A 26,382-nucleotide genomic window follows, 5' to 3' on the forward strand; every position below is an offset into this window, starting at 1 on the left:
CATAGTTCCACTTAGAATGTTAGTTAAAATTTTTCTTGCATAGTTATGGTCAGTGTCGAGGCCATAGAAGAGTGCTCGCCGGGTCAGGGAATGAAGACAACGCAGTTATGTGATCCTTCACGCTTTGCGTTAGGATCACAAGGAGGGAGTGTAGCCACCTGAGTTGGCCACTTCCCGACTTAAAATGGAGAACAGCAAAGGCTGAAGGGAAATTCAGCCAACACAGGCAAAATCTAGCAGGTGCACGTTTACTATGTATTAGACTCTGCAGAAACCCAGACAGCATCGATACAAGCAGCCATCTGCATAGTAATGAAGCAGCCATCTACATAGTAATGAGCGATCCCCGGGAACAATCGAAACATTTTAAGGTAAACAAAGCCAAGCCAGACTCCTCGGCGCCAGCAGGAATCAACACAAAAGAGGTTAACGGACACTTAAAGACCGCCCAACGATCAGGGAACCGTTCCAGCATTGGAGAAATCGAACCAACTGATCGGAACAAAGTCCAATCACTTGGAACCAGGTATGGGGTCCGCCCCGAAGGGCGGGAAGCCCCTGGGGACTATAAAGTAAAGCCCCCAAGTTCAAATCGTCCTTCTTGACAGGGTCACTCAGCAACGCGAAGCAACCCCTGAGAGTGAATGTCCAGCGGCCTCCAAACAAGTAACTCTCAAGTCAACGCTCGCTATGAGATGGGCGCTCCTAGCTACCAGTCCATACAAGCTTTTGAATCCCGCAGACTCAGGACCTGAACGAAAGGCCATTTGTTCGCCTGACCTGGTGGGCCCGTCCGAAGCTAAGTATTGGCCTGTTAGTGATAGAAATAGCTTAGAAAGTAGAGTTTATGCATGAGTAGTGATTTACTGTGTATAATAAATATGTGTTGAGTTATTGATCATTACTTGAACTTGAACCTCGTGGCGGTATCATAAAAATACCTGGCGACTCTAGAGCAAAGGTTAAACAAACAGAGCAAATTACGAATTAAGAGCCAACCAAAAGTAAGCAACAGGAGGAAGTGGGGGAACTACATTAAGGTGGATTGGCAAGGGATGACATGCCCATTATCTTTCTCCCACCACTGGCATAATAATAGTAATCTTTATTGTCACAAGTAGGCTTAATTAACACTGCAATGAAGTTGCTGTGAAAATCCCCTAGTCGCCACATTCTGGCACCTGTTCGGGTGTACAGAGGGAGAATTCAGAATATCCAAATTACCTAACAGCACGTCTTTCAGGACTTATGAGAGGAAACCGGAGCATCCAGAGGAAACCCACGCAGACACAGGGAGAACGTGCAGACTCTGCACAGAAAGTGACCCAAGCCGGGAATTGAACCTGGGACCATGGCGTTGTAAAGCCATAATGCTAACCACTGTGCTACTGTGCTGCCCAACAGTGGTGGGGAAGATGGTACTCAGACCTCCTGCCCTTAGGCTAATTGGGACACTTCCCACTGCTGGCATTTTACCCGTGTCAGGTGATCATTCTGCCTTGTGGGGAGATGGTCTGGTATATCCTGCTGATCGCCTTGAGGGCAGGCAGGAGTGACCTTCCTGAGCAAGCTCCCTGTGATTCACAGAGGTAACGCCCTCCCACCCTCTCCAACCCGGCAGAAAGTTCCACCCGCATGTTAGCACTCCCTCAAGCCCTAATGAATGACAACCTCACCTTCATAGAATTTACAGTGCAGAAGGAGGCTATTCGGCCCATCGAGTCTGCACCGGCTCTTGGAAAGAGCACCCTACCGAGGCCCACACCACCCTATCCCCATAACCCAGTAACCCCACTCAACCAACCCTAAGGTCAATTTTGGACACTAAGGGCAATTTAGGACACTGAGGGCAATTTAGAATGGCCAATCCACCTAACCTGCACATCTTTGGACTGTGGGAGGAAACCGGAGCACCCGGAGGAAACCCACGCACACACGGGGAGGATGTGCAGACTCCGCACAGACTGTGACCCAAGCCGGGAATCGAACCTGGGACCCTGGAGCTGTGAAGCAATTATGCTAACCACTATGCTACCGTGCTGCCCTAGGGCCTGCCTGAATGCCCCGGCAAGCCTAAGCCCACTTATCTGTGTTCTGGGCCCTCTTCATCTTTGCCTGGTAACAGTTCCAGCAGTGGACAATTTTCTTGATGATAGTGCTGCGACTGACAAGCCTCCAGCCATCCAGTTGGTTTGCAGCTGTTGGGGGAAAGGCCTTGTCTTATATAGGGATATGGGCACACTGACTGCAGGCAGTTAATTGTCCACTGCATTTACATTTGGGTTGGGGTTTCTACGACTGGCAAAGGTGGAGTTTCCCCTGAATTTCCATCCAGTGGGTTGGCTCCCCTCTGCCCTATAAAATCCTGGTCATAGACTGTCAAATGTGACAAAGACCTCTCCGATCATCCAGCACTATTTATCAATTGAAAGAGACTATGCACCATCAATGTTTAGTTTTCATAGAATTTACAGTGCAGAAGGAGGCCATTCGGCCCATCGACTCTGCACCTGCTCTTGGAAAGAGCACCCTACCCAAGGTCCACACCTCCACCCTATCCCCATAACCCAGTAACTCCACCCAACACTAAGGGGAAGTTGATCTGCAACCACTCAAAGGTCAACTTGCATGACTGCGCAAGATGCAGGGAGCTGCCATGATGAGTTAATCCTGTGCCAGTCAAGTCTCCGATAAATATTTGCACCTCCAAGCAGATTCACCGGTTGGTTCCTTGGAGACAAAAGCTACTCTCGAAGGGCATGGCTGATAACACCTGTGAGGACCCCAGCACTGACGTACAGGAAAGCTATCACCAAAATCACTTGTGTACTAGAGAGGCCACTGAGCAAGCCATCAGGCTGCTGAAGATCTGATTCAGGTGTCTCAACAGCTCTGGGGATCCTCTTCAGTACACACCAAGAATTTCTCGAATGACAATGGCCTTCTGTGTCTTGCACATAAAGCAACAACATGCAATATACAACACATGGGGGATGGCAATGACAACTGTGTTTCTTTAAAGGAGAAAGGGCCTGGGACGAATGGGAGGTGCCTGTACAATGAGAGCACATGTAGCCACTAACTGAATTACTAAAGATTCCCTGGAGGAACTGATTCAGGCATACTTCAGGTAACCCAAGAAATGCAGCCAATTGGTACACCAATTGTGAACCCACTATATCATCATAAACCACCCCAAACCCAATAACCACCAACCCCAGAACAAAGCAGTCCCAATCCATCCCTCTCACTAAAACCCTTTGCTTGTTTTCATATCTTGTCATATTTTTGTTCACAGCGTCAAAAAACAGAGATGGTTTTAAGTAATCTATATTTGTATTTGTGAGAAATAAAGTATAGCTTTAAAGTAAATGTAATTTTTGTAATTCTGTATTTGTAAGGGTTAATGTATTTAGTTTGGTTTGATAATGAAGTTTACAATGTGAAAACAAATAAGGTTGAAAGAAAGACTAGGTTATTGCTTAGCAACAAAGAGCCACCGGGTTAGAAAAAACTTCAGAGTTGAATTTTAAACTGGACCAAGGAGGAACTGGACAAGACTAGGATGCTAGGAAAAGCAGACTTCCCAAAAGAACAATCCTGGGTCTCCACATATAGTCAAGCTTAACTTTCCAAGCATACTTTCATTTGCTTTTATTTTAGCCAGTATGTTGAGTCCATGAAACATTTGCTCCTGGGGGGTCCCTTGGATTCTAGTAAAAGAATATCAGAACCATGAGAAAATAGACTCCCTTGTAAATGAAAGTGATTAGCTTTAAAAAAAACGAATAGCTGTCCAGTGCTCTATTATATAATGCCCCACATTCCCCCTTATGGAGTGCAACAGCACTATGGAAATGAGGGACCTTCCCAAACCTGGATACTTCAACCAGGTTAGGAGTAGAGGTTCTTCGCAGGTGCTCCCAGCACTTGTGCTGGCAAAGCCTGCTCGCATATTGGAAGGGTAGATCACATCACTCCAATATTCAAAAAGGGACGTAGAGAGAAAGCAGGGAATTATCCTGCTTTCTCCAATTGTAAACCCACTATACCATCAAAAAATGACCAGTCAGCCGAACATCGGTAGTGGGGAAAATTCTTGAATCCATTATCAAGGACTTTATAGCCGAACATTTGGATAGCAGTGGCAGGATCAGTCAGTTAGCATGGATTTATGAAGGAAAAATCATGCTTGTCAAATCTGTTGGAATTCTTTGAAGATGTAACCAGTACAGTTGACAAGGGGGAGCCAGTCGATGTGGTATATTTGGACTTTCAGAAGGCGTTTGACAGAGTCCCGCATAAGGGATTATTGTGCAAAAGTAAAGCGCATGGGATTGGGAGAAATTAGACTTTCAGAAGGCGTTTGACAGAGTCCCGCATAAGAGATTATTGTGCAAAAGTAAAGCGCATGGGATTGGGAGAAATGTATTGAGGTGGATAGAAAACTGGTTGGCAGAGAGGAAACAAAGAGTAGGGATTAATGGGTCCTTTTCAAATTGGCAGGCAGTAACTAATGGGGTGCCACAGGGATCGGTGCTGGGACCCCAGCTATTCACAATATATATTAATGATTTGGATGAGGGAACAAAATGTAACATCTCAAAGTTTACAGATGATACCAAGTTAGATGGGAGGGTGAATTGTGACAAGGATGCAGGGATCCTATAGCATGATCTGGATAGGTTGGGTGAGAGGGCAAATCAATGGCAGATGCAGTATAATTTGGATAAATGTGAGGTTATTCATTTTGGAAGCAAAAACAGGAAGGCAGATTACTACCTGAATGGTTGTAAATTGGGAGAGGAGAGTGTGCAGCAGGACCTGGGTGTCCTTGTGCACCAGTCGCTGAAGATAAGCATGCAGGTGCAGCAGGTAGTAAAGGAGGCTAATGGTATGTTGGCCTTCATTGCGAGAGGTTTCGAATATAGAAGCAGGGATGTGTTGCTGCAGTTGTACAGGGTCTTGGTGAGGACACAACTGGAGTATTGTGTGCAGTTTTGGTCTCCTTCTCTGTGGAAGGATGTTCTTGCTCTCGAGGGAGTGCAGTGAAGGTTTACCAGACTGATTCCAGAGATGACAGGACTGTCATTTGAGGAGAGATTGACTAGGTTACGATTGTTCTCACTGGAGTTCTGAAGAATGAGGGAGGATCTCATAGAGACTTATAAAATTCTAACAGGACTAGACATGGTAGATGCAGGGACGATGTTACCAATGAATAATGTGTCCAGAACCAGGGGTCAGTCTGTGGATTCAGGGTAAACCATTTCGGACAGAGATGAGGAGACATTTCTTCACCCAAAGAGTGATGAGCCTGTGGAATTCATTACCACAGGAAGTAGTTGATGCTAGATCATTGAATATATTCAAGAGGAGGCTAGATATAGCACTTGGGGAGAATGGGATCAAAGGCTATGGGGAGAAAGCAGATTAGGCTATTAAGTTGGATGATCAGCCATGATCGTGATGAATGGCGGAGCAGGCTCGAAGGGCCAAAAGGCCTCCTCCTGCTGCTATCTTCTATGTATCTATGTATATATGTATTGTGGTAAAAATAAATGGTTTCATTTTAAGACAAAGCTGTTGTTTTAGAGCATTAGTAACTCTATGAATATCCTTAAAATAATTTCCACCAGATACAATTGAGGAATTCTGTGTTAGAAGTCATGGTCTGGTTATTTGTGAATAGTGAATTTGTAAGAGGCACTTGCAGTACAAAAGCTTATCACCACAGTAACATTGGAATCTTCACACGTATGATCACGGAAATGCAAGATACAACTCACACTTAATATTACACGATCCCGTTCCATCAAATCAGCAAGTTTATTCAAAAGCTTCCCTCTTTCAGAGGCGTCCATCCTGCGCCATGGTGATCCAATCTGAAAAGCGTCCCTGGCAGCTTTTACTGCTTTGTCAACTTCCACCTTAAAGGGAACAGTTCACATGTAAAGCAGTCACACTGAGATGTATTGATGGTTTAACAGTGAAGGTAAAACTGTTATAAGTAGGCAACATTGCAATAGATAACAGTAGAGTAGTTAAGATTAAGACACTGCAGGGTGTAACATTAAGATATTCTACAAGTTACATTAAAGCTTGAAGAAATGGTTACAAAGATATTCACTTAGCCATTCACATTTCAATATGGGCACAGATATATTTACAAATCAGGAAACAGAACAGTTAGTGAATAGCTGACGTTCTTATAGGTCTAGTAATCCAGCCACTTAGATTCTGTTTTTTAGCCACTAACATGTCTCCTAAGCCTCCAATATGACAAGGAGAAAGTGCACATGGGGACCATGGTACCAGAGACGGACTTTCAATGAAACACACGTCGCTGTAGCGTGGGGCCCTGCCAATGGGGGGGTGCCAATCAGAGAAGTGACTGTTGTGTAGGGAACACCATGAGAGCACCAATCAGAGCTTTGATAGCTCTAAATTTGCTGATGGGCTCATTTAAATTTCTTGAGCCTATCAACAGGAAATACAGAACACCAGACTCTGATTGGTGGACTCCCCTTCCGAGCGGGAATCGGTTTGCCAGGCGCTGAGAGGTGGTAGAGATTTAGATCAATTCAGACACTGGTCTCCTGAATTGGTGTGAAGTTAATGAACTATCGCTGAGTAGAGGTGCAAAGCAGCAGCCAGGTTTCTGGCATTCGGTCTGGGGGGGGCAGCCTGAGGCAAAGGTGAGGTCGCCAAACTAACAGTGAGGTGCAAGTCTGCAAAGTCTTCAGTGAGGTGAGAAGGAGGTGCTGGTCAACAGCCATCAAGGGGAGCAGCGCGGTGACTCTCGACCTCCAGGCAAGGCTGAGGAGGGTCGGCAGGTAGGTTACTAGAGCCAGGCAGCAGGGCTCAAAATGTGAGAGGGCTGGACTGGGCAGCAGCCAGACTCAGGTGGCATGGTGGCACAGTGGTTAGCACTGCTGCCTCACAGCGTCGGGGATCTGGGTTCAATTCCAGTTTTGGGTTGCTGTCTGTGTGGAGTTTGCAGATTCTCCCCGTGTCTGCATGGGTTTCCTCTGGGTGCTCCAGTTTCATCCCACAACCCAAAGACGTGCAGGTTCGGTGGATTGGCCAGGTTAAAAATTGCCAAAGATGTGTAGGCTAGCTGGGGCTATGGAGATAGAGTGGGGAATTGGGCCTAGGTAGAGTGTTCTTTCAGAGGGACAGTGCAAATTCAATGGACCGAATGGCCTCCTTCTGCACTGTAGAGATTCTATGGATTCTAATGAGGGAGAGAATTTGGGTTTCCGTGCCTTGTATTGTGTGAGCTGGTGATGGGCAGGGTTAGGAGGCATTGGTGTAATTTGGGGTGGGGCTTGACAGCATTGTGGGCAGGGCTTGCTTCATTGGGTGGGGCTCAACTTCATTGAGGGCAGGGCTCGATGTAATTGGGGGATGGTTGCCCCATTTCCGGTGGGTGGGAAGCCAGTTCGTGATGTGAGGTCCCTGCAAAGAGAGCGCAGGGCCCCCAAAAGTGTAAGTTTGCCACTGGGCAGTACTTTGCCTGCCATGTGGTGAAATTCAAAGGACCAGTTGAAGCCACCAATGCAAGATTAGTTTGGTCTGAAGCCGCCAATTAGTGCAAATGTTAGCGATATTCAGAAAAACCACATCTCTGCAGCCGAATAAATGATCTTACAGAAACCACCTATTACGCAGCAACTGACAGAGTACATTTTTCAAACTTACCTGAATGTGAATTCAGGAACAGGAGTTTTTTACCCGTTTCGACCTGATCACTCACCTTTTGATCCAGTTGCACGCCACGTCTCTGTGCTAACATAGCAGGGAGCTGCTATGATCATAGCTACTGTTACTATCAATAACTCACTGACTTCGTGAAAATTATGCCAAGGTCCAATATTAGGGCACTTTGGGCCTTGCCATTTAGGATTGTATCCAGTGCCCCCTGCACATAAAAATGGGTGCGCCTGGATTTTGAACCAATAATTTTCACATTCATAAGGCATGGTACATTTTATTTGGAATTAGTTGGACTGGGTTTTAGAAAAAAAATAATTGTCGCTGTTACGTTAGTTAGAAACGGAAGAAGAGATGGCCATTCAGTGCGTCATGTTTGTTCCACTATTCAATTGGATCCTGGCTGACCTGTACTACAATTCCGTTTATCCCTCAGATTGTTTTATAAATCCAACGAATGTCCTTTACAAAAGGAAACCTGTGATCCTTGTCTGGTTTATATGTGACTCCAGTTATATACCAACGTAGTTAACTCTTAACCGCTCTTTGAAGTGGGTACATTCAGTTGTATCAAATTGGCAATCTGTTCCACGAAGAAAACCCACACTATCTTACCTGAATAACTAACGTGGACAATAAATGTCAATCTTGCTAGCATTGCCTATATCCCATCAAACTAAAAAGAAGGAACTGAAAACTATTATCTGGCAGGGATTGCTGTCTGTTTCCCGGTCATGTAATTAAAATCCAAGCTAGATCTTAAGGCGAAAAATAGACAATTGTAAAGCTAATAGGAGTCAAAACTTGCGAGAATTATCTAAAGATATAAGAGCCGACACAATTTTCTTTCAGATGCTGACTGACTATATGTGCAGTTTGAACATTTCCTGATTTTAATATTCTACACTCTATTTTGTTCTTTATTATGCAATTCACAATACAAAGAGGAACATAGAAAGGAAGGAAAAAAGGGTTCTTTCTTTTGTTCCACTAAAAATAGCAAAATACAATGTCTGCAGCAACATAGCTTGTTGCCCTAGCAATTAGTTGTAGGAAAATGCACCTGTATTCATAATAGTATTATCCATTCTCTCATCTGTACATGGAAAATGAATGGCAGTGAAATAGAGCTTTAAGTGAGCTGTCAAAAAATGGATTGAGGTAATTCAATTGCAGTTCATCTCGTAATTCCTGCCTGGTCAAATATCAGAGAAACCAAGAGTTTGGTAATCTAATCTTAAGTAAATCTACACTTTTTACTCAGTGTAAACAGAATTCTACCTTTTAAATAGGATAATTTAGCTGATAGTCCTAACTTACACTTATCATTACATGTTTAGAAATTACTCCTCACAATTTAATCTTTAGAATTTTAGAACAAAAGTCCAGTAAACTAACAAAAGTGAGGCCCCAAAATTATGATTCTTTCATGTTGTACTATACTTAACTCTTTAAGGAACAATGGTGAGTTTTCCTCGAATACAATTTTCCTCATTTTAACTTTATGTTTGTTCATTTCTTTGAATCTCTGGATGGCATACACCATAGAACACCTACAGCGCAGAAGGATACCATTCAGCCCATCAAGTCTGCACCAACCCTCTCAAAGAGCACCCCACCTAAGCCCAAACCCCAGCCTATCCCTTTAACCCCACCTAGGGGCAATTTTGTACAATTTTGTACAATTGTAAACAACCTATTCCCAGGGTACTGACAACAGTATCTCCCATAGGAGAAATGTAAAAGCCACTTGGATAATTGCAGTCTGGCTTTCTTTCATTGTTTTTTTAAAAGTTAGCCTGAAATGGCTATGAGGAACCATTAGATTCAATCTGTATCCTGCCATTGTACAACATAATATCTTGGAGCATTAACATGAAGATCCTGCAACAGAAACGTAAGTGGGAAGAGTAATGGTATCAGAACTAAAGAGAATTACCACTTTTTTGAAAGTCACTGGGCTCACAACGCACAAGTGATTCCCATAAGAATGTTGCCTGATCCTGTATCCAGCTTTTCTTGTCTGCAGCTAAAGATTTTTTTAAACTAGCACTGGAAATAGGTGCCTACTAACTTGTGCCAGCCGTGGTTGTTGGTCAGAAGCAGCGATTGCCGGTAGTCAGGCAGGCTGAGCCTAAAATGGCACGAGTGTGCAAACTTCCTCTTCTGACCCCAGTTTACCTCTTTCCAATGGGAGCTTGATTTGGCCACCAGAATTGAGTCCCACTCAAACTCTGGATGTATGACAACTTGGCAGTAAGTTGGCACTTCCAGCAATCATAACATTTTGGTCCTTTACCAGCTATCTTATTGCAAGCAGGATGGCAGTGATACAGAAATTATACTCATTGTGAAATTCTGATATAATTGGCAGGCTTTCCATGAGAAATGTAATTCCTGCACTCCACAAAAGCTATTTTTTATTATTTTCTTCTTAGGATGTAGGTAATAAGAGTTGTATTTTCTACCTGTCTCTTGTCAACCTGGCACAGTGGTTAGCACTTCTGCCTCACAGCGCCAGAGACCCAGGTTCGATTCAGACATTGGGTGACTGTGTGGGGTATACATGTTCTCCCAGTGTCTGTGTGGGTTATCTCCAGGTGCTCCAGTTTCCTCCCACAGTCCAAAGATGTGCAGGTTAGGTGATTGGCCATGCTAAATTTCCCAATAGCTGTCCTGTAATAGTTTAACTATGGAACCAGCAAATTAATTTGTCGATTGTAGTTACAATAATAATAAAAAACCTCAATGCAAACAGTATTTCCCTTTTATGCCATGACCTCTATAGGTCATTACTAGTTTATATGTCTCAATGGTAGTTCTCCATTCCATCATTGATGACTCTACCAGCAAAAATGTGTAATAGGAATGAACTTCACTGTAGTCAATCATGAAGGCTAAAGAACATTGAATGATTACGAAAGAGAAAATGCTGGAAAATCTCAGCAGGTTTGGCAGCATCTGTAGGGAGAGAAAAGAACTAACTTTTCGAGTCCGATGACTCTTTGTCAAAGCTAACAAACAGAGAAAGTGGGAAATATTTATACTGTGGAGTGAGAATGAAAGATGAGTCATAGCCACAGAAACCCAGGGAAATTGGGTGCTAATGGTGACAGAAACCAAAGGGAAAGAGTGCTAATGGCAGTCCCATGAAAGACAAAAGATGTGAAAGGCCAAACAGCAGAGAAACTAACATCAGAGGGTAAATCATTAAATGATTACCTTCTCTATGATATATATGATTGCCTCCTAGTAACGCTGTTGGCAAACCAAAACAAATTATTTTATTATCATCAAACATTGCTGCTCATTGGATTTCCTTTATTCTTCTGAGAGACTAGAATGTTAAATGTGCTAAAATTATGGAAGTTATATAATTGAAGCAGAGTGGGGATTCGCTGCAGAGCGGGAAAAGGTGCTCTTTGCTTTTTTTCCTTGCTTTGTAACTTTTAAATCTTCAGAGAGTAGTCTTCCCCTGCTGCAGCTGAGGATACAAGGGAGAGAGCTGATTGGTAAGTAGTGGACAAGGTCGGTAAGTCATGACAACTTTCATCAATTATAGTTTGAAAATAAGTTTGTGGTTTATAATCTGTAAGGGCTCTAATTGGTAGTAACGAGGACAAGTAAGGAAGGGACATAGAAAATTGGACTTAATCTAACTAGTCGGCAGAGAACGGAATTGGTGTGAACTCAGGGAGGAGGAGCTTTGGAACAGTAAGTATAAATAACTTACCTTCGGGGTTTGCGGCTGAGTCTGCAGGGAGTGGAGTTGGCATGAACTTGTGGAGGAGGAGCTTCATAAAAGTAAGTAAAAATAACTTACCTCTGGGATTTGCGGCCTAGTCGGCAGGGAGCGGAGTTGACATGAAATTGTGGGGGGAGGACATTCGGAACAGTAAGTATAAATAACTTACCTCCGGGATTTGTGGCCTAGTCGGCAGGGGGCAGAGTTGGCAGGAACTTGGGGAGGAGGAACTTCGGAACAGTAAGTATAAATAAATTAACTCCAGGATTTGAGGCCTAGTCGGTAGGGAGCAGAGTTGGCATGAACTTGGGGAGGAGCTTCGGAACAGTAAGTATAAATAACTTACCCCTGGGATTGGCGGCCTAGTTGGCATGGAGTGGAGTAGGCACAAACTTGGGGAGGAGGAGCTTTGGAAAAGTAAGTATAAATAACTTACCTCCGGGATTTACGGCCTAGTCAGCAAGGTGCGGAGTTGGCATGAAATTGGGGAGGGAGACCTTCAGAAAAGTAAGTATAAATAAAGTACCTCCAGGATTTGCGGCCTAGTTTGCACAGAGCGGAGTTGGCATGAACTTGGGTGGAGGAACTTCAGAACAGTAAGATAAAAAACTTTACTCCGGGATTTGCGGCCTGGTAGGCAGGGAGTGGATTTGGCATGAAATTGGGTAGGAGGACCTTTGGAATAGTAAGTATAAATAACGTACCTTCGGGATTTGCGGCCTAGCCGGCAGGGAGCAGAGTTAGCACGAACCTGGGGGGGGGGGGAGGAGCTTCGGAAAAGTAAGTATAAATAACTTACCACCAGGATTTGCGGCCTAGTTGGCACGGAGCAGAGTTGGCACGAACTTGGGGAGGGGGAGCTTTGGAAAAGTAAGTATAAAATACTTACCTCCGGGATATGCGGCCTAGTCGGCAGGGTGCGGAGTTGGCATGAAATTGGGGAGGAGGACCTTTGGAACAGTAAGTATAAATAACTTATCTGTGGGATTTGCAGCCTAGTCGGCAGGGAGCGGAGTTGGCACGAACTTGGGGAGGAGGAGCTTTGGAACAGTAAGTATAAATAACTTACCTCTGGGATTTATGGCCTAGTCAGCAGGGAGCGTAGTCGGCACGAACATGGGGAGGAGGAGCTTAGAAAATGTAAGTATAAATAACTTACCTCCGGGATTTGCGGCCTAGTCGGCAGGGGGCAGGGTTAGCACGACCTTGGGGAGGAGTAGCTTCGGAAAAATAAGTATAAATAACTTACCTCCGGGATTTGCGGCCTTGTCGTCAGGGAGCAGAGTTGGCACGAACTTGGGGAGGGGGAGCTTCGGAAAAGTAAGTATAAAATACTTAACTCCGGGATATGCGGCCTAGTCGGCAGGGTGCGGAGTTGGCATGAAATTGGGGAGGAGGACCTTCGGAACAGTAAGTATAAATAACGTATCTGTGGGATTTGCGGCCTAGTCGGCAGGGAGCAGAGTTGGCACGAACTAGGGGAGGAGGAGCTTTGGAACAGTAAGTATAAATAACTTACCTCTGGGATTTATGGCCTAGTCAGCAGGGAGCATAGTCAGCGCGAACATGGGGAGGAGGAGCTTAGGAAATGTAAGTATAAATGACTTACCTCCGGGATTTGCGGCCTAGTCGGCAGGGAGCAGTGTTAGCACGACACTGGGAGGGAGGAGCTTCGGAAAAGTAAGTATAAATAACTTACCTCCGGGATTTGCAGCCTTGTCGGCAGGGAGCGGAGTTGCCATCAACTTGGGGAGGAGGAGCTTCGGACTTAAGTATAAATAACTTACCTGTTGGATATCGAGGACTAGGAAAATAAACTGAAAAGTGATGGCACAGTAAGGCTGTGATCTTATTGGCTGGTTGGGAATCTGTTCTAAATTTGAAAAACTAGAGTAATTAACTAAGTAGAGGAGGAACTAGGAGATTGGTGTATTTAGCATTTAATATTGATCAGAGAAATCTAGCGCAAGGGTCCATATAGTTAATTTTATTTTAAATTTAATAAGTATTTATTTTAACGTAATTCATTAATTAGTGCCAAATTTAATAAATATTTAGTTTGCCTTAATTAATTTGTACAAAATTTAATAACTATTTATTTTGACAGAATTAATTAATTAGAGCTAGAAATTTCAGTCAGCGTGGTGCAGTACTCTAACTGTAAGATGTGGGAGGTCCTTGACGCTTCAAGCATTCCGGATGACTACATCTGCAGGAAGTATACACAATGGCAGCTCCTCACAGACCGCGTGGTTCGGTTGGAGCAGCAGTTGGATGCACATAAGAGGATGCAGATAATGGAAAGCCACATAGACAGGTTTATAGAGATGTGGTCACACCCAAGGTGCTGGCAGACAGATGGGTGACCACTAGAAAGAGCAGGCAGTCCCTATAGGAATCCCTCGTGGCTGTCCCCCTCTCTAACAAGTCTACCATTTTGAATACTGTTGGGGGGATGGCCTATCGCGGGAAAACAATAGCAGCAACCAGAACAGTGCCACCACGGCTGACTCTGCTGTTCTTTAATCGTTATTGTCACAAGTAGGCTTACATTAACACTGCAATGAAGTTATTGTGAAAATCCCCATGTCGCCACATTCCGGCGTCTGTTCGGGTACATGAAGGGAGAATTCTGAATGTCCAAATTACCTAACAAACACGTCTTTTGGGACTTGTGGGAGGAAACCGGAGCACCCGAAGGAAACCCACGCAGACACAGGGAGAGCATTCAGGCTCCACACAGACAATGACCCAAGCCAATGACCCAATCAAACCTTGGACCCTGGAGCTGTGAAGCAACATTGCTAATCACTGTGCTACTGTGCCGCCCTTCAGCAGGGAGGGTCTAAATGCAAAACAGCAATAGTCATAGGGGACCCCATAGTCACGGCCACAGATAAGCACTTCTGTGGTCGTTAAAAATACTCCAGGGTAGTTTGTTGCTTCCCTGATGCCAGGTTCTGGGATGTCACTGCACGGCTGCAGGGCATCCTGAAGGGGGAGGGTGATGAGGCAGAGATCATGGTACATGTTGGTACCAATGACATAGGTAGAAAGAGGGATGAGGTCTTGTATTAAGAATTCGGAGAGTTAGGCAGTAGATTAAAGAGCAGGACCTCTTGGGTTGTAATCTCTGGAATACTCCCAGTTCCATGTGCTAGTGAGTACAGAATAGGAGAATAGCACAGATGAATGCGTGGCTTCAGAGACGGTGCAGGAGGGAGGGTTTTTGATTCCTGGACCATTGGGACCGTTTCTGGGGAAGGTGGGACCTACACAAGCGGAACGGCCTACATATGAACCAGAGCGGGACTAACATCCTTGCTGGCGGGTTTGCTATTGCTGTTGGAAAGAGTTTAAACTAGTTTGGCAGGGGCAGGGGACGCAGACTGATAGCAGAATAGGGACACAGTATGAAATAGAAAAGCAATCAGGTCAGAGGAAATACAGCAGTGGTACGTTTTAAGGGAGTAAGACAGGCGGCATGTGGCGCAATGGTTAGCATTATCATAGAATTTACAGTGCAGAAGGAGACCATTCGGCCCAGCGAGTCTGCACCAGCTCTTGGAAAGAGCACCCTACCCAAGGGCAACACCTCCACTCTATCCCCATAACCCAGTAACCCCACCCAACACTAAGGGCAATTTTGGACACTAAGGGCAATTTATCATGGCCAATCCACCTAACCTGCACATCTTTGGACTGTGGGAGGAAACCGGAGCACCCGGAGGAAACCCACACACACACGGGGAGGATGTGCAGACTCCGCACAGACAGTGACCCAAGCCAGAATCAAACCTGGGACCCTGGAGCTGTGAAGCAATTGTGCTATCCTTGTGCATTGGGACTGCGGCGCTGAGGACCTGGGTTTGAATCCCAGCCCTGGGTCACTGTCCATGTGGAGTTTGCACATTCTCCCCATATCTGCGTAGGTTTCACCCCCACAACCCATAGATGTGCAAGTTAGGTGGATTGGCCACAATAAATTGCCCCTTAATTGGAAAAAAAAATAATTGGGTACTCTAAAAAGTTTTTTAAAAGGGAGTAAGACAGAAATATTAAAGGGGAAACGGATGAGTTAAGGACAATGATTAATTTGTGTAATTATGATATAACAGCTATCACAGGGACATGGTTGAGTGAGGGGAAGGATTGCCAGCTGAACATCCCAGGATATAGAATGAAATGAAAATGAAAATCGCTTATTGTCACAAGTAGGCTTCAAATGAAATTACTGTGAAAAGCCCCTAGTTGCCACATTCCGGCGCCTGTTCGGGGAGGCTGGTATGGGAATCTTCAGGCAAGACAGAGGAGGGGAAAAGAGGATGAGGCATTGCATTATTAGTTAAGGAGACAGATACTGCAGTAAGGAGAGATGATATCTTGGAGGGGGCACAAAATGAAGCTTTGTGGGTAGAGCTTAGGAATATTATAGTCCCAGATAGTCAGCGGGAAATTAAGGAGCAAATATGTGTGCAATTTGAGGAGGGGTGTAAAAATAATAAGAGAGTAATTATATTAAGTGATTTCAACTTTCCCAAAATTAATTGGGATAACCATCACGTTAAGGATTGAGATGGAGTAGAGTTCTTAAAATGGATACAGGAGAACTTTTTAGCTCAATAGAGGATCCAACAAGGGATGGTGCAGTGCTGGATCTAATTCTGGGGAATGAAGCTGGACAGGTGGTTGATGTGTTGGTGGGGGAGCATTTTAGTGATAGCAACCTCAACAAGGTTCAATTTAAATTTGTTATGGACAAAGAAATAGACAAGTTGCACAAAAAGGTTTTGGATTGAGGGAGAGTAGATTTTAACAAAATAAGGCAGGATCTGGCCAAGGTAGACTGGAAAGTATTACATGTGGGGAAACCGACAGAAGAGCAGTGGAGGGCACTCAAAAATGAAATGGGGAGGGTACAGGTCCAATATGTTCCCTCTCGGGTAATAGGAAGGTCTAACAAACCCAGAGAACCTCGATGACCAGAGACATTCTGGATACGATGAGAAGGAAAAGAGAGGCTTTTAATAAGTATAAGGGGAGCAAGTCTGCAGAGACATTAGTGGAGTACAGAAAGTGCAGGATGGAGCTTACAAAATCAATTAGGGGAGGAAAGAGGGGATATGAGAAAGCGCTGGCTGGTAAAAGTAGGGAAAATCCCAAGATATTCTATAAGTATATCAATGGTAAGAGGATAAGCAGGGAAAGAATAGGGCCCATTAAGGACCAAGGGGGAAATATGTGGGTGGAGCCAGAGGACATTTGTAGGGTGTTGAACAAATATTTTACATCTGTCTTCATTCAAGAGAATGGGGAGATAGTTATGGAACTCAGGGAGAGAGATTGTGAGGTTCTTGAGCAAATTGTCATAGGGAGCGACAAGGTATCGGCGGTATTGGCGGGCTTACAAGGTGGACAAATCTCCAGGTCTGGATGTATTGTGTCCCAGGCTGCTGTTGGAGGTGAGGGAGGGGATTGCCGGGGTTCTGACCCAAATTTTTAATTCCTCTTTGGCCACAGGGGAGGTGCCAGAGGACTGAAGGACAGCTAATGTGGTTCCACTATTTAAGGTTGTAGAGACAAGCCAGGGAACTACAGACCAGTGAGCCTCATGCCAGTAGTTGGGAAACTACTGGAGAAGATTCTGAAGGAGAGAATCTATCTCCACTTGGAGGGGCAAGGTTTGATCAGGGATAGTCAGCATGGATTTGTCAGAGAGGCCATGCCTAATGAATTTGATTGAATTTTTTGAGCATATAACCAAGTGTATAGATGAGGGTAGTGCAGTTGATGTAGTTTACATGAATTTCAGCAAAGCCTTTGACAAGGTCCTACATGGGAGACTTATTAAGAAGGCAAATGCACATGGGATATAGGGGGATTAAAGTACCTGGATGAATATTTGGCACGCCATAACATTCAAGGCTGTGGGCCAAGTGCTGGCAAATGGGATTAGGTGGGCAGGTCAGGGCCTTTCATGCGTCGGTGCAGACTCGATGGGCGGAAGGGCCTCTTCTACACTGTAGTATTCTGTGATTCTAATATTTTGATATGAGAATGTCAGAGATAGGTTCTTTACCCAGAGAGTAGTGGGGCATGGAATGCACTGTCTGTAGAAGTAGTTGAGTCAGAAACATTAGGGACCTTCAAGCGGCTATTGGATAAGTACATGGATTACGGTAGAATGATGGGGCGTAGATTAATTTGTTCTTAATCTAGGACAAAAATTCGGCACAACATCGTGGGCCGAAGGGCCTGTTCTGTGCTGTATTTTTCTATGTTCTATGTTCCAATGGTCTACAATAATTACACTAGACTGAAAATTATCTCATACATAACTTATGAAAAGTGCACATACAATTTGGTTTCTAACAGCAGCTGCAGAAAAATAGCCTGGAATTTGCAGGAAAAATAACTGTGGGTGAATAACAAATACCACTAGTAATATGCAAATAGGCCAGCAGCTTTTGGCGAGGAAGAGATACAATGTGGATTGTGAATTGCCACAAATTACTGGGTGAATTGTAGCACTTCAGCATTACCTTTGTGAACCAGTATATTTGTCTTAACGTCTCTGTGATTTTCATAAAGTTTCGACATTTGTACATTAATTGCTCATTAAGCTCAACAGGAAAAGTTAACTTGAGTAATTAATCACACAACCGTTTCAATGGTGCAATACTTGTTACTGACTGCCAATCCATCTTTCTTGTGCAGAAATTAAACAATTAAAAGTACAGAGCTTCATTCCTTCAGTTAGCGAATTATTGTTGGACACTTTACAAATGTAATTTTCTCTTAAATATTAATTTTCTCTTCTGCAGCTTTTCACACTCTTTCTTAACTAGGTCGTTCCTTCCCTCTCTTTGTTTCTTTTCCTGAAGCTGATTCACTCACTCTAATTCGTCATTTTTATCAATCCTTCTTCTGCTAACTTTTTGTGGGAGCCACATAACAGCACTGACTTTCTCATGGATACGATCACATCGCCGGCATCTAATTTTTCATGCAGTGTACTGTCCATACTCAGCCTCGTCTGAGGAGGGCTCACCACACACAAGGGGTTTGTATGTTTCCAAACCTCCGCTCTATCCCTACTCATTACATTTCTTTCTTTTGATTCCATGCAGTCCAAGCTGGCCCACAACAAAAACAAATCGTCCCAAGCCAGAGGAGGGGCGCCCAACATCACACCCTTCATCAGATTTAAGGAGGTTGCCTCTAACTATTGGGGAGGGCAATGGATCGCTATTGTGGGGGAGGGGAGATCGGCTTCTCCCAGCAACCTAGTAGAGATGACATCTGCTTGAGTTCTTCACATCCTGACATTCACAGTGAGTGATATGCAATCTTGTGTTATGCCAAAATGATCTTCCCTCTCCTATAGGCACAAGCAGTTATATGCACAGAGGGCCAACATAGCCCCCAGCCCTCAGATCACCTCGGAGGACAAAGTGGAGGAAGCCACTGAAGAAGAGCAGTCGTGACATTTACCTACACACTCCACCAGCACAGAGACACACACCTCGCTGAGTCATAGCTCTACATTAGGCTCAGGGTCACTTTGTGGAGAACACCTCACTGTCACATCGGAGGCAGGGAAAACCCAGGAACATGAAGGATTGTTGCAGGTCAGTCACACGCTGAGTCCAAGTCAAATGGCAAGTCTCTGTGAATGGCTGCCCACTCAATGCTAGAGATGCAATGGCAGGCGGCTAAACATCAAGCAGAGATGCATGTTAAGATACCGGGACAGACCTCAGATTTTGTTGGAATACTGGGCCAGACCACAACTTTTTTTTGTAAAACAGTGAGGAAAGGACACTTCATCCCAGAATTGATGACTCTGACCAATAGGTATCTGTTATGTTAAAACAAACTTTAATTTAAACACAGAATTAACCACATTAACATCAAAGAAATAGCTTTCCAATTAACAGATAAATTGTTCTTAAATAAAGGAAAATCTTCAATTTACTATCTACACCTTCCACTAATTCCAATTAAGCAACCCCAATACAGTTCAAATGCCACTTATTTTTTTAAAGATAAATTTAGAGTACCCAATTCATTTTTTCCAATTTATGGGGAATTTAGTGTGGCCAATCCACCTACCCTGCACATCTTTGGGTTGTGGGAGCAAAACCCATGCAAACACAGGGAGAATGTGCAAACTCCACACGGACAGTGACCCAGAGTCGGGATCGAACCTGGGTCCTCGGTGCCGTGAGGCCGCAGTGCTAACCCATTGCACCACCGTGCTGCCTTACAAATGCCACTTATAAATAAAGTTAACAAAATAGGTTACATGCTTGTCTGTGCAGACCTTTGGAGAGAGAGACCCTTTTCAGGAACAACCTGAAAATCCTTCTGTCTTGTCAGACTCTGCTGCTCAACCTGACAGCATTTTGCAAAACTGCAAATTACAGATAGATGTGGATCCTCCCATTCATTACATCATCTGTATCCCACTAAGATGTCCCATCACCTGCTAAGCTAGGACTAAATACAAGCCCTCATAAATTAACTACTGTCCAGGGAATCTCCAGCAATCAAAACAATATCCCATTAACCATCTCTCTGTAACCAAGTAAATGGTTAAAATCAATCAGTACCTCACCTTTTACAATTCCTTAATTTCAGCTTTAGCAGGCATATTGCCCGTACGTATTTTAAAACCAGGGTTTTTAATAACATTATTGGCATAAATATAAAGTATAAGATAAAAAGTAATTTCTTACATTCATCACATGCATGAGTCATTCAAAAGACTAGTAAAGGTTGGAGGAGTCAAAGTCATGACTCTGACATGCCAACAACTTGAGGTTAACATGGGAAGTCAGCCGACTGCCACAGAGACATTGGTCCAGCAGGTTTTGGCAGATTTGAGCCATGGACCCCATGGCTGTGTACATTGGTGTGATGTGACCGATCAGTGGCTAGGTGACGGGGTGGGCGGGGCACCTTGGCCTACGTCCAGGCATCACTCATCCTCAAGGAGTCAGGGAGAGGTCCTTGGGCACCCACAAAGAGCATGAGCATCAGCTGAACTCCCTGGGGGCCTCCACAGTTCACTCCAAGGGTGTCTGGCCATTCAGAGTCCTCTCTGCCTGTGACCCCCATCCAACCCAGCTACTCACTCCAAGGAGGGTACATCTGCCTCTGAGTAGGCCCTTATCAGATTGGGCACTCCTCGGGCTGCCCCCGGACATCTGCAAGGTCATCTTGGGCATAGCAGTCAGCAGGCTTCCTCATCTCTGCTGTGCATGTTGGGGTTGCACCTAGGTGTAGTGTTAGGGTTGGGAAAATTAAGGAATATTGAACTCACTTTTAAGTCATGGAGGTGCAACCACTGGATAAATATTGCACTTCTATTAATAAATTGGGTGTTAATGCGAAAGGCTTGGTAAACTGAAGGACTGTCTCTACTCTCTCACTCCCACCAGTTTGCAGATTTTCTCTTTCAGTGCTCTCATGGCTGGTCACTACATGATCTCCCATCCCACCCCATCTCATGAGTCTCTGCAACCCAGCTCTCTTGTGCCACACTAACACACACACCCATCACATCCTATTCTGGTGTCTCTGGTAATCTCCTCCCATTCATACATGTGGTATCCCATACACCTCCTTTTGTGTCAGTTGGGCTCCAGCTTCCAACCTCAGTCTTCCCACTGCCTGCCGTCATTCCTCCTCCCCTCCCACCCTCTTGAAACTCCTTCCTATCCCTTTCCCCCACCATGTGTCCGTGGGGAGGCAGTGGCATTGTGACATTGTCACTGGACTAATAATCTAAAGACCAGGGTAGTGCTCTGGGGACCCAGATTCAAATCTTGCCCCTGTAGATGGTGAAAATTGAATTCAATAAAGATCTGGAATTAAATGTCTAATGATGACCATGAAACCATTGTCAACTGTTATAAAATCCCACCTGGTTCACTGATGACCTCGAGGGAAGGAAATCTGCCATCCTTGCCTGGTCTGGCCTACATGTGACTCCAGATCCCCAGCAATGTGGTTGCCTCTTAACTGCCCCCTCAAGGGCAACTAAGGATGGGCAATAAATTCTGGCCCTGTCTGCAATGCCCATATCGCAGGAACAATTTTTTTTAAAAAATCAAGCTTCCTCAACCACCTCCTCTGTCACAATGCTGGTCTTGGTTTACGTGTAGAGCCTTGCCTTAATGCTGCTTCCTAGTGGTGTCCTCCAGGATATTTTGAAAAATTCATTTTAACAGGATATGGCCTTGCTGGCGAGGCCATCATTTATTGCCCATCTCTAATTGCCCTTGAGAAGGTGGTGATAGCTGCCCTCTTGAACCACTGCAGTCCATGTGGTGTAGGTACATCCACTGTGCTATTAGGGAGCGAGTTCCAAGATTTTGACCCAGCGACAGTGAAGGAACAGCGTTATATTTCCGAGTTAGGATGGTGAGTGACTTGGAAGGGAACTTGCAGGTGGTTGTGATCCCATGTGTCTGATGCCCTTGTCCTACTAGATGGTAGTAATTGTGGGTTTGGAAGCTACTGTGGAAGGAACCTTGGTTAGTTCCTGCAGTGCATCTTGTAGATGATACACACAGCTCTCACTGTGCGTCGGTGGTGAAGGGAGTGAATGTTTGTAGAAGGGATGTCAATTAAGTGGGCTGCTTGCCCTGGATGGTGTCAAGCTTCTTGAGTGTTGTTGGAACTGCACTCATCCAGGCAAGTGGGGAGCACTTGTGTCCTGTAGGCGGTGGACAGGTTTTGGGGAATCAGGAGATGAATTACTCACTGCAGGATTCCTAGCCTCTGACCTGCTCTTGTAGCCGCAATATTTATATGGCTAGTTCAGTTCAGTTTCTGGTCAATGGTAACACCCAGCATGTTGATTGTGGGGGATTCAGCGATGGTAATGCCTTTGAATGTCAAGGGGCGATGGTTTGATTCTTTCTTATTGAAGATGGTCATTGCCTGGCAATATGTGGCATGAATGTTACTTTCCACTTGTCAGCCCAAGCCTGGATATTGTCCAGTTCATGTTGCATTTGCACATGGACTGCTTCAGTGTCTGAGGAGTCGCATTGTGCTGAACATTGCGCAATCATCAGTGAACACCCCCATATCTGACCTTAAGTTGGAAGGCAGGCCATTGATAAAAAAGCTGAAGATAGTTGGGCCTAAGACACTACCCTGAGAAACTCCTGCATGATGTCCTGGGATTGGGATGACTGACCTTCAACAACCACAACCATCTTCCTTTGTGCCAGGTATGACTCCAACCTGCGGAGGGTTTTCTCCGATTCCCATTGACTTTAGTTTTGATAGGCTCCTTGATGCCATACAGTGCTGCCTTGATGTCAAGCGAAGTCACTTTCATCTCACCTCTGGAGTTCAGCTCTTTTCTCCATGTTTGAATAAAGGCTTTAACGAGGTCAAGAGTTGAGTGACCCTGGCGGAGCCCAAACTGTGCACCAATGAGCAGGTTATTGCAAAGTAAATGCTGCTTGGTAGCACTGCTGATGACCCCATCCATCACTTTACTGATGATTGAGAGTAGACTGATAATTGGCTGGGTTGGATTTGTCCTGCTTTTTGTGTACAGGACTTACCTGGGCAATTTTCCACATTGCTGGGTTGTGCTAGGGGTGTGGCAGTTTCTGGAGCACAAGTCTTCAGTACTATTGCTGGAATATGGTCCGGGTTCATAGCCTTTGCAGTATTCAGTGCCATCAGCCGTTTGTTGATATCATGTGGGGTTTATCGAATTGGCTGAAGACTGGCATCTGTGATGTTGGGGACCTCCAGAGGAGACCGAGATGGATCACCCACTCGGCACTTCTGGCTGAAGATTATTGCGAATGCCTCAGCCTTGTCTTTGGCACTGATGTGCTGGGCCCTCTATGGGATGGAGATATTTCTGGAACCTCCTCCTCCATTGAATTGTTTAATTGTCCACCACCATTCACAACTGGATGAGGAAGGACTGCAGTGCTTAGATATGATCCGTTGGTTGTGGGATCGCTTAGCTCTGTCACTTGCTGCTTATGTTGTTTGGCACACAAGTAGTCCTGTGTTGTAACTGCAACAGGTTAAAACTCATTTTTCGGTATGCATTGTGCTGCTCCATGCCCTCCTGCACTCATCATTGAACCAGGGTTCATGCCCTGGCTTGGTGGTAATGGTAGAGTGGGGGATATGCTGGGCCATGAGGTTACAGACTGCGGCTAAGTACAATTTTGCTGCTGCTGATGGCCCACAGCGCCTCATGGATGCCCAGTCTTGAGTTGCTAGATCTGTTTTGAAACTATCCCATTTAGCACAATGGTGGTGTTGCACAACACGATGAAGTGTATCCTCAATGTGAAGGTGGGACTTTGTCTCCACAGGGACTGTGCGGTGGTCACTTCTACTGATACTGCCATGGACAGATGCAACTGCGGCAGTCAGGTTGATGAGGATGAGGTCAAGTATGTTTTTCCCTCTTGTTGGTTCCCTCACACCTGTTGCAGTCCCAGTCTAGCAGCCAAGTACTTTAGGGTCCGGCCAGTTCAGTCAGTCATGGTGCTGCCGAGCCACTCTTGGTGTTGGATATTTAAGTCCCCCACCCAGACTACATTCTGTGCCCTTGTCACCCTCAGTGCTTCCTCCAAGTGGCGCTTAACATGAAAGAGTACAAATTCATCAGCTGATGGTGGATTGTACGGGTAATCAACAGGACGTTTCTTTGCCCATGTTTGAGCTGAAGCTATGAGACTTCATGAGGTCCAGAGTCAATGTTGAGGACTCCCAGGACTACTCCCTCCTGATTATATACCACTGTACCTCCACCTCTGCTGGGTCTGTCCTGCCGGTGGGACAGGACATACCCAGGGATGGCGAAAGTGGTGTTTGAGATGTTATCTGTAATGGTATGATTCTGTGAGTACAACTATGTTAGGCTTGACCAGTCTGTGAGACAGATCCCCCAATTTTGGCACAATCCCTCAGATGTTAGGAAGGAGGACTTTGCAGGGTCAACAGGGGTGGGTTTGCTGTTGCCATTTCCAGTGCCTAAGTCAATGCCGATTTGTCTATCCGGTTTCATTCAATTTTTATTGACTTTTTCACATTTTAATACAACTGAGTGGCTTGCTAGGCCATTTCAAAGGGCATTTAAGAGTCAACCACGTTGCTATGGATCTAGAGTCACAGGTAGGCTAGGCTAGGTGAGGACTGCAGATTTCATTCATAAGAACATAAGAACTAGGAGCAGGAGTAGGCCATCTGGCCCCTCGAGCCTGCTCCACCATTCAATGAGATCATGGCTGATCTTTTGTGGACTCAGCTCAACTTTCCGGCCCGAACACCATAACCCTTAATCCCTTTATTCTTCAAAAAACTATCTATCTTTATCTTGAAAACATTTAATGAAGGAGCCTCAACTGCTTCACTGGCAGGGAATTCCATTGGTTCACAACCTTTTGGGTGAAAAAGTTCCTCCTAAACTCAGTCCTAAATCTACTTCCCCTTATTTTGAGGCTATGCCCCCTAGTTCTGCTTTCACCCGCCAGTGGATTCAACCTGCCCGCATCTATCCTATCTATTCCCTTCATAATTTTCTATATTTCTATAAGATCCTCTCTGATTCTTCTAAATTCCAATGAGTACAGTCCCAGTCTATTCAACCTCTCCTCGTAATCCAACCCCAATCAGCTCTGGGATTAACCTAGTGAATCTCCTCTGCACACACTCCAGCACCAGTACGTCCTTTCTCAGGTAAGGAGACCAAAACTGAACACAATACTCCAGGTGTGGCCTCACTAACACCTTATACAATTGCAGCATAACATCCCTAGTCTTAAACTCCATCCCTCTAGCAATGAAGGACAAAATTCCATTCGCCTTCTTAATCACCTGTTGCACCTGTAAACCAACATTTTGCGACTCATGCACTAGCACACCCAGGTCTCTCTGCACAGCAGCATGTTTTAATATTTTATAATTTAAATAATAATCCCTTTTGCTGTTATTCCTACCAAAATGGATAACCTCACATTTGTCAACATTGTATTCCATCTGCCAGACCCTAGTCCATTCACTTAACCTATCCAAATCCCTCTGCAGTCTTCTGGTATCCTCTGCACTTTTTGCTTTACCACTCATCTTAGTATCGTCTGCAAACTTGGACACATTGCCCTTGGTCCCCAACTCCAAATCATCCATGTAAATTGTGAACAATTGTGGGCCCAACACTGATCCCTGAAGGACACCACTAGCTACTGATTGCCAACCAGAGAAACACCCATTAATCCACACTCTTTGCTTTCTATTAATTAACCAATTCTCTATCCATGCTACTACTTTACCCTTAATGCCATGCATCTTTATCTTATGCAGCAACCTTTTGTGTGGCACCTTGTCAAAGGCTTTCTGGAAATCCAGATATACCACATCCATTGGCTCCCCGTTATCTACCGCACTGGTAATGTCCTCAAAAAATTCCACTAATTTATTTAGGCACGACCTGCCCTTTATGAACCCATGCTGCAACTGCCGAATGGGACAATTCCATCCAGATGCCTCGTTATTTCTTCCTTGATGATAGATTCCAGCATCTTCCCTACTACCGAAGTTAAGCTCACTGGCCTATAATTACCCGCTTTCTGCCTAGCTCCTTTTTTAAACAGTGGTGTCACGTTTGCTAATTTCCAATCCGCTGGCACCACCCCAGAGTCTAGTGAATTTTGGTAAATTATCTCAAGTGCATTTGCAATTCCCCTAGCCATCTCTTTTAGCACTCTGGGATGCATTCCATCAGGGCCAGGAGACTTGTCTATCTTTAGCCCCATTAGCTTGCCCATCACTACCTCCTTAGTGATAACAATCATCTTAAGGTCCTCACCTGTCATAGCCTCATTTCTATCAGTCACTGGCATGTTATTTGTGTCTTCCACTGTGAA

At 44.8% G+C, this 26,382-nt stretch overlaps 1 protein-coding gene across 2 annotated transcripts in view; it reads right to left on the minus strand.

Moving 5' to 3' along the window:
* The window catches only part of LOC140429503 (aldehyde dehydrogenase 1A1-like), a 259,226-nt gene that overhangs the window by 219,512 nt on the left and 13,332 nt on the right, over window positions 1–26,382 (minus strand). For both annotated transcript variants that reach the window (XM_072516586.1, XM_072516585.1), the window contains one exon: window positions 5,790–5,930. In XM_072516586.1, the coding sequence (XP_072372687.1) occupies window positions 5,790–5,930 (141 nt within the window). The remainder of the gene's footprint in view (window positions 1–5,789; window positions 5,931–26,382) is intronic.

The sequence above is a fragment of the Scyliorhinus torazame genome, chromosome 9 (genome assembly GCF_047496885.1).
Source record: "Scyliorhinus torazame isolate Kashiwa2021f chromosome 9, sScyTor2.1, whole genome shotgun sequence".
In the NCBI taxonomy this organism is placed as follows: Eukaryota; Metazoa; Chordata; class Chondrichthyes; order Carcharhiniformes; family Scyliorhinidae; genus Scyliorhinus; species Scyliorhinus torazame.